The sequence below is a fragment of the Melanerpes formicivorus genome, unplaced genomic scaffold, assembly GCF_026170545.1.
Source record: "Melanerpes formicivorus ecotype bairdi unplaced genomic scaffold, bMelFor1.0.p_v2 SCAF_5, whole genome shotgun sequence".
NCBI lineage: Eukaryota > Metazoa > Chordata > Aves > Piciformes > Picidae > Melanerpes > Melanerpes formicivorus.
The window spans coordinates 29,602,445-29,610,564 of record NW_027142357.1 but is presented as its reverse complement, the minus strand read 5'-3'; the positions used below and the strand labels follow the sequence as shown (position 1 = coordinate 29,610,564).

At 47.0% G+C, this 8,120-nt stretch overlaps 1 protein-coding gene across 1 annotated transcript in view; it reads left to right on the top strand.

Moving 5' to 3' along the window:
- Positions 1-7,463: 7,463 nt before the first annotated feature.
- The window catches only part of TFCP2L1 (transcription factor CP2 like 1), a 39,922-nt gene continuing 39,265 nt past the window's right edge, over positions 7,464-8,120 (top strand). Inside the window, exon 1 of the mRNA XM_068138977.1 lies at positions 7,464-7,638. Within this exon, the coding sequence (XP_067995078.1) occupies positions 7,577-7,638 (62 nt within the window). The 5' untranslated portion in view covers positions 7,464-7,576. The remainder of the gene's footprint in view (positions 7,639-8,120) is intronic.

Here is an 8,120-nt window from a genome sequence, read left to right as displayed (position 1 = left end):
GTCTGCAAATCTGCAGAGGGTGCCTTCTGGCTCTTGTTGAAACTTTTCAAACTCCCTTTCCATGAGGAGAGAGGATACAGCCTTGGTGTGTGGAATCTATGGACTAGGCATCTTCTGGCAATGCTGGTGTAAGCAGTTCCTTCTGAAGCCTGGCCCCCTGCCTGTTCCACCCCTCCCTTTCCACTCACTGGTTATGCTGACACCAGTGTTTGAGGCAGGGTGGCAAACCAGGATGGTGGGTGGATGTGGGATGCATGCAGCCATCACAGATAGTTTTGTCCTGGCTACAACTGCAAAGCTTTCTCAGACAGTGGAGCCGCGAGCAGAGCTGGACGTTTTTCAGCCCTGGGTGATGATGCTTCACTTCTGGCAGCTGCTCCCAGTAAAGCACGGGGTGATGATGATCCCCCTTGCTCCACTACCCTGGTATGTGTGAGGATGTGATGCATTTATGCCACTCCTGCCAGTGCAGCAAGGCTGATGGGAGCAGGTAGCACATGCAGTAACCACAAGCAGAGGGATCACAACTAACCCCCAGATACATACTAGGCACACTTTGCAGAGTCAGTGTCTGCTGCTGGCCAAAAAGTATATGCTTTCTTTTTTATCGTTGCTTCTTTCTCACCCCGAGTCATGTGGTGCTTTCCTCCCCAGCACTGCTGGCTCCCGAGGCTGCTCTTGCCACAATGTAAACATAGCTACTGTGTGAGCTCCACTGCAGTGAGTGCAGGTCCCCGGAACTGCAGCCTGTTGCTCACAATGAGACAGCCAATGCCAATAGATGTATAATGAGCATTTAAAAAGCTCTTATTTTGTCATCCAATCATCGATCATCCTCATTGTGTAAATATTTTTTTTGTTTGTTTCCATAACAAAAAGACTTTAAAAGCAATGTTCACCAGGAAGAAAGAAAAAAAATATTGATGCTGCTGATAAAATCAGGACAGTCAAAATGATTAATATGACATTGGGGAAAGCTCCCAAATGAGGCTTAATTTCTGTGGCAAAAAGACCTCGTGGATTCAACAGTGCTTAGCTGTGCCTGGAAATTCAGTGGCAGCTTGAAATTTGATGGTGACCTCTGATAAGTGAGAAAATAGTGAGAGTTTTAATGAATGACTTGAATAAGAAAAGAAATAAGCCAATCTGTGCAGTATTCTTCCTGATATTTGTCTTGCTATTAAGTTCACTTGATGTGGCTCTCATTGTGTCATGAGGTTTGTGTTGACAGCTCATCACAACACAGGAGCCACGCTGATAGTTTGACTGCTGGGGAAGGGGATCCTTGCCTTAGACACGCAAGGTGTAACACAGAGGTGACTGAGAGACATCAGAGATTATAAAGACAGAAAGGGTCCCAGTGAGCATCTTATGCTCTGTCAAACTGGCCACAGGATGTAAATTAATTCCTTTCTATTCTTTTTTTTTTTTTTTTCCCTCCTCTTTTTTAACCCCAGGAGAAAAAAAAAAATCAGTTTTATTTACACCTAGAAGATGAGGATGGGGAAAGGGGGCTTTAACCACAAACCTCAGGTTAACCACAAAGTCATGGTTGATTACTTTCTTTGCTAAATTGTGCAGTCTGTTTTTAGTCTTGGTTTATTAATTTCCAGTGTTTATTTACAGGTTCTTGTATCTTTGCTGTAAGGTTTTGGAGCATTTGTTATGAAATGTTGATTTCCCATGTGAATATTTATAGACCATGTTTGAGTCACCTTTTAATCTTCCTCTGGGTAAAAGCAAATAAGTTCATTTTTTCTTTCACTCTAAGGCACATTTTAAAGACTACCTTCATTCACGTTTTTTTCCAGTTCAGTGTCCTTGCTCTTGCTTGTAACAGCAACACTACCTTCACACTCCTGGTGGTGGGTGTGGCCCTAAACTGTTGGCCACCGACTACTCTCCAAGGTGCAATGGGAACCCATCTAGACTCATTCCCATCTGAAAAGTGGACCTGCAGGAGATATATGAGGAGACCTCCGGGTACAGTGGGCTTCCTGGGAGAGCCATTTGCCACGGGAAGCTGTCCCAAACCCAAAGCAATAATTTTCCATCTTTTAGAATAATGAGAGCTACATAACAGCTGCTCATTTCTTCATTTGTAACATTACAGATGGTTAGAACCTTAAGTTTTCAATCCTTCTGAGTTTCTGCTGGCTTCAGCATTTTCCAGGGAAGGTAGAGGAAATTAAGTGGTCACAGTACTTTCACTTTTCTTGGTGATCTTGCAGAGATCTTGCACTTAAATATAGTTCCCCCAGTGATCCCCAAGCCAGAGGCTGGAAACCTGTGAGCTAAAATATACACACAGGGGCAACACAAAAGGCACTATGTTGAGTCTTCTTTTTGCTTAAAGCATTTTCAGTGCTTGGGTGACCATACCAGCAAGTCTTCCCAAGTCTCTGCAGCTCATTTCAGATCCCTTCAGTTCATCCAGACAGGCTGTAAGTCCATGACCCATGCATCAGGAGAGAGTTGGAATAATCCCTGAAGAACCTTGACTGATGTGTTGCACTAATAGCAGCTTCTGGAAGCTCTTCAATACAGTATAATTTTCAGCCTTGGCTCTCTAAGTTTATTTTGGGCTTCACAAACACAAGATTGCTTACTTGATGTAGAAGCTCCTGTTAGGCTTAGAAGCAATTCAGATGTTTGTGGTGGAATTCATGAAGGTGTAGAGATGCTTTGTTTCCTTTGAGTTTGATGGAGTCAAATGCTTAATGACTTTTACTGATCTGAACTTTTACTTAGCCACTTCTGCGAAGTTAGAATGCTCCCATGCTCACATCCCTTTAGGCCCTAGACTAAATGGAAATACCTTTTATTTTCCTAGAGGAGAAAGAGAATGGAATATGTGACTGTATCTCAACCACTTCAGTGCAAAGTCTAGTAGGTTGGCCCTGAGTGCTGAGACGCTAACCTATATCTCTTGACTCTCCACCAAAACAGCTGAAGGGCATACAAGTGCTTAGCTAAAGGGACTGTAATGACCAGTGAAGCAACAGAATGAACTTTTTGGGCAATAACATCTTAAACTGAAGGTGCAGATACTAATACTTGAAGGTTTTGTTTTTAGATTTTGTGTGTATGTGGGGTTTTTTGTTTTGTTTTTAATTGAAAGGTACTTAAAAACATTGCTCTTCCTTATGCCAGCTTCAATTCACTGGCAGGAAAAAAAAACTTTTTCTTTTTTTTTTAAATACTCTTTCACACAGAAAGTATCCTGAGATACTTTCACAGCATTACCTCAAGTAGAAAAATTATCAAGCAAAATCGTCACTCAATCCCTTTTTAATCATATTGCCTGCCTCAGGAATAGCGTGGCCAGCAGGAGCAGGGAAGTCATTGTTCTCCTGTACTCAGCACTGGTTAGGCCACACCATGAGTACTGTGTCCAGTTCTGGGCCCCTCAGTTTAAGAAGGACATTGAGACTCTTGAACATGTCCAGAGAAGGGCAATGAGGCTGGTGAGAGGCCTTGAACACAAGCCCTATGAGGAGAGGCTGAGGGAGCTGGGGTTGCTTAGCCTGGAGAAGCAGCAGCTCAGGAGAGAGCGTATTGCTGTCTACAGCTACCTGAAGGGAGGTTGTAGCCAGGAGGGGGTTGGTCTCTTCTCCCAGGCAACCAGCACCAGAACAAGAGGACACAATCTCAAACTGTGCCAGGGGAAGTTTAGGCTCGAGGTGAGGAGAAAGTTCTTCACAGAGAGAGTTGTTAGCTGTTGGAATAGGCTGCCCAGGGAGGTGGTGTAGTCAACCATCCCTGGAGGTGTTCAAGAGGGGTCTGGACGTGACACTTGGTGCCATGGTTTAGTAGTCATGAGGTGTTGGGTGACAGATTGGACTTGACGATCTTTGAGGTCCTTTCCAACCTTATTGATTCTATGATTCTATGATATGAGCAAAACATTTTGCTGTGACCATTGAACAAGCACCTAAAAGGAACAATGAAGAGCAATCAGCACAGTGGAGGGAAGGAAATTAGTTTCATTTGGGATGGAGAGCAAAGGGAGGTTTGGGCAAGAAAGTTCCAGTGGAGAAAACTCCTTCACTGAGAGGGCATTCTGGGGAAATAGGAAGAGCAGATGCTGGGCAAACAAGGGAGCCCCAGAGGCGAGCAGAGGAGTCTGTGTGGTGAGGTGGATTCTGAAGATCAGATGTATTACAACATCAAATATCTGGTGTTGTAATGCAGACTCCCATTCTGGGGAAAGAACAGGAGTTAGACTAGAAGAGGGTTGAGATTTCTTTCAGGAGAAATAAACAGATCCTTTATTTGATTTTTGGTTCCCCTCCCCCATCAGATTTGGCTAAGAAAGGGATGGGAAAGACAGGAAGATTTAGAAGATGGAGTTGTTGGCAGAGTCTCTGTAAAATTAATTATCAGAGCTCACCTTATTTTCTACATCCAGTTATTTACTTTCTAGAAGTATAGTGAAGAAAATATTGATATGCCAGCCTTGATGGGATCCACTGCATTAAGAACAGTGTGGCCAGCAGGAGCAGGGAGGTCATTCTGCCCCTGTACACTGCACTGGTTAGGCCACACCTCGAGTACTGTGTCCAGTTCTGGGCCCCTCAGTTTAGGAAGGATGTTGACTTGCTGGAACGAGTCCAGAGAAGGGCAACGAAGTTAGTGAGGGGCTTGGAACACAAGCCCTATGAGGAGAGGCTGAGGGAGCTGGGGCTGCTTAGCCTGGAGAGGAGGAGACTCAGGGGTGACCTTATTGCTCTCTACAACTACCTGAAGGGGGGTTGTAAACAGGCAGAGGTTGGTCACTTCTCCCAGGCAGCCAGCACCAGAACAAGAGGACACAGTCTCAGGCTGTGCCAGGGGAAGTTCAGGCTGGAGGTCAGGAGGAAGTTTTACACAGAGAGAGTGATTGCCCATTGGAATGGGCTGCCCAGGGAGGTGGTGGAGTCGCTGTCACTGGAGGTGTTCAGGAGGAGACTTGACAGGGTGCTTGGTTACATGGGTTAGTTGATTAGATGTTGTTGGATGATAGGTTGGACGCGATGATCTTGAAGGTCTCTTCCAACCTGGTTTATTCTATTCTATTCTATTCTATTCATTGTTTTGTATGTTGTGGTCATTGGTCTTCATATTTCTCCAGCTGGTGCAGCAAACTACTCACACTGTGGGAGGATAATTACTGCTTAGAGGATTCCTTGGACATCTCAGCAAACTTGCTCTTATTTCTGTGTCCAAGAGCAATATATAGACTCTGCTTAATCAAGCTCAGTTGTTGTGTGATCAGAGCCAAATATTTTTAGGAGTATAAAAAAGTGACAAGATAGCTCCAGACGTTTTGGAAGAACCAGGTTTTTGTCTAGCTGTGGAGTGACAGATGAAAGAGAAACTACCCTGAAGGCACATTTATTTGTGCTGTTTCTCAGTCTGAAACCAGCAGAAGCAAGCAGATGTAAATAATGCATCTTAAAAACTTTAAGATGCATCATGCCTCTGTGAGGCTACTTACCCTTCAGGTTAACTTGTTCTTCACCTCATAACACTGCCAATGCCTATAGTTATATTGCATCTGACTCTCTCGGGCTCAGCCTAATGATGATGTATAGGTGCTATGACAATATCAATATTCTACAATCATAACAAGATAATAAAAATTTCACCTCACAGTGAAGTGCTGCTTCTCGGCTGTAAAATATGGCAGTAAATAATATTTGCTAACAGCTACCTTGAGTAAGCTGCGCTTTTCTCAGCTGGAATTTGACCAGGAAGCTTGTGGGTTGGAAGTTTTCTCCCGCAAAACTGATTGAAAGACTTTTAAAGACTCAGAGTAATTAAGGTTCTGTTTCCATTTCTGGTGGTGGAGGGACAACAGGACACAATCAAATGAGGAACCCCCTCTACTCTTTTGTTCCCCTTCCTCAAACTACCAAACTTGAGAAGGACTGACGGAACAGAAAGATGCCCTGAGATCAGAGGGGTCAGGAAAATAATGGGTATGGGCAGCCTTGTAGATGTGGGTCAGGATCTGCAATTTGAAACAGACTTCTTATTGAGTTGGGGATTTGGCTTAGAAATACAGGATTTTTGATGGATTAGGAGTGAATCTGGTGCATGACATTGTCCTCTTGTTCATAAGCATCCTTTGGTAAAATTACTTAGTCTCACTCACTCCCCTGGAAAATAGAAAAATACCCTTGATGACATAAAGTTCACATTAATGTGAAATGCAGCTGGGCATAAGAGACTGACAGTATGGAGCTAAAGCAACCACCTGTCTTTCAATTAAAAACTCAGAGACTTTAGAGGAATGTGAGCAGTGATTTCGCATTCACCTCACTGATACCAACCAGAGCTGCCAGGTCACCTCCATGACTTGATGTGAGTAGGCATGTTTTTAAAAATCCATGGACAATTTGGAGGATGGATGGCAATTCCCAGCAGAGCCAGTTCACAGCCAGGGGGTCCCTCATGCCCTGGGGAAGCTGTGCTGTCACCTGGGCATAAGGTGCCAGGGCCACACTGAGTGTGCAAGCTGCCCACACTGCCCACAGCTGTGTTCACAGAAATGCAGACTCACAGAATGGTTTGAGTTGGAGGGGACTTTTAAAGGTTATCCAGGTCCAACCACCCTGCAGGGAGCAGGGACATCTTCAGCTAGAGCAGGTAGCTCAGAGCACTGTCCAGACTGAACTTCGGTGTTCCCAGGGATGGTGCTTCTACCACCCATTTGCTATTTGTCCCCATTTGCAACCTGTGCCAGTGTCTCACCACCTTTACTGTAAAGTATTTTTTCTATTAGATTGAGTCTAAATATGCTCTCTTTTAGTTTTAAACCAATGCCTCTTGTCCTGTCTCAACAGGCCCTGCCAAAAAAAAATCTGTCCCCATCTTTATTACAGGCCACTTCTACTGAAAAGCTGCTGTATCTCCCTGGAGCCTCCTCTTCACCAGGCTGAACGGCTCCCAACTCTCTCAGCCTGTCTTCAAAGGAGAGATGCTTCACCCCTCAGATCATTTTTGTGGTGTCTTCCGGTCCTGCTCCAACACAGGCTTATGTCCTTTTTGTGTTGAACCCCCCAAAGCTGGACACAGTACGCCAGGTGAGATCTCATCCCAGCAGGGCGGCAGATCACGTCTTTGTCACGCTGCTTTTGGTGCAGCTCACGTTGTCGGCTCATGTCCAGCTTTTTGTCCACCTGCAGACTCAAGTCTTCCTCTACAGGGCCACTCTCAGCGGGTGCCCCGTGCGCACCCCCGCTGACTCCACCGCTCCCTGGGCAAGCCCACCTCCCCCTCCGCGTGCTCCCCTCCTCACTCCGCCCCTGGGCTGCCCCGACCCGTGCGCGCCCGGCGGGCCGAGAATGGCATCGGGGCGGGCCGGGGGAGGGCTCGATCGGCTCCGGCGCCCCGGCCCGGCCAACCCGCGGCCGCCGGGGCTGGGCCATAAAAGCGCCGGGAGCCGCGGGGGCCGCGGCTCTGCTTGGCCGCAGCCGTCGCCGGCGCGCGTTGGGGTGGGCAGCCCGACTGGCCCCATCCTGTCGCCCGGCCTCCCCCAGCCCCAGGGACAGCGCCGGGCCCTCTCCCTGTCCTGCCCACCGCCCCCAAGATGCTGTTTTGGCACACGCAGCCGGAGCACTACAACCAGCACTCGACCGGCAGCTACCTGCGGTGAGTCCCCGGGCAGCTGGAAGCCCCCGGGGGAGCCAGGCGCCTTCGACACTGGTGTCGGGTGGGAGCGGTTGTCCTCCGTCCTTAAGGCTGCCCGCTCGCCGGGCTGCCCCGGGCATACCCGCCAGCGGTACCCCGAAGAGCCATCGCGTCGTCCGGTGCTAGCGCTGCGGGCTCTTTCTGAGAGAGTGGGCTCTTTTTCTATCTTTTTTTTTGGTTGGTTTGTTTGTTTTCCTTCTTTCCCCCGCTCTCAGCGCCAAGTTAGACGGCTCTCTACAATTTTGCTTTACCGCTTTTGCCAGCTTTCCTGTCATCAAGGGCTCAGGTAGCGCAGTTAAAAGGGAGACGATGCCACAGTTACAAAGTTCTGTTGAAAGTCTGTGGAAAGCGTCTGCTGGCAAACTAAGAGAGCATCCAGTTTTCTAAAGATGAGGTTTTTTTCCTCTTCTTTTTGGGACGATGGGTAAAAAGCTCAGATTTTC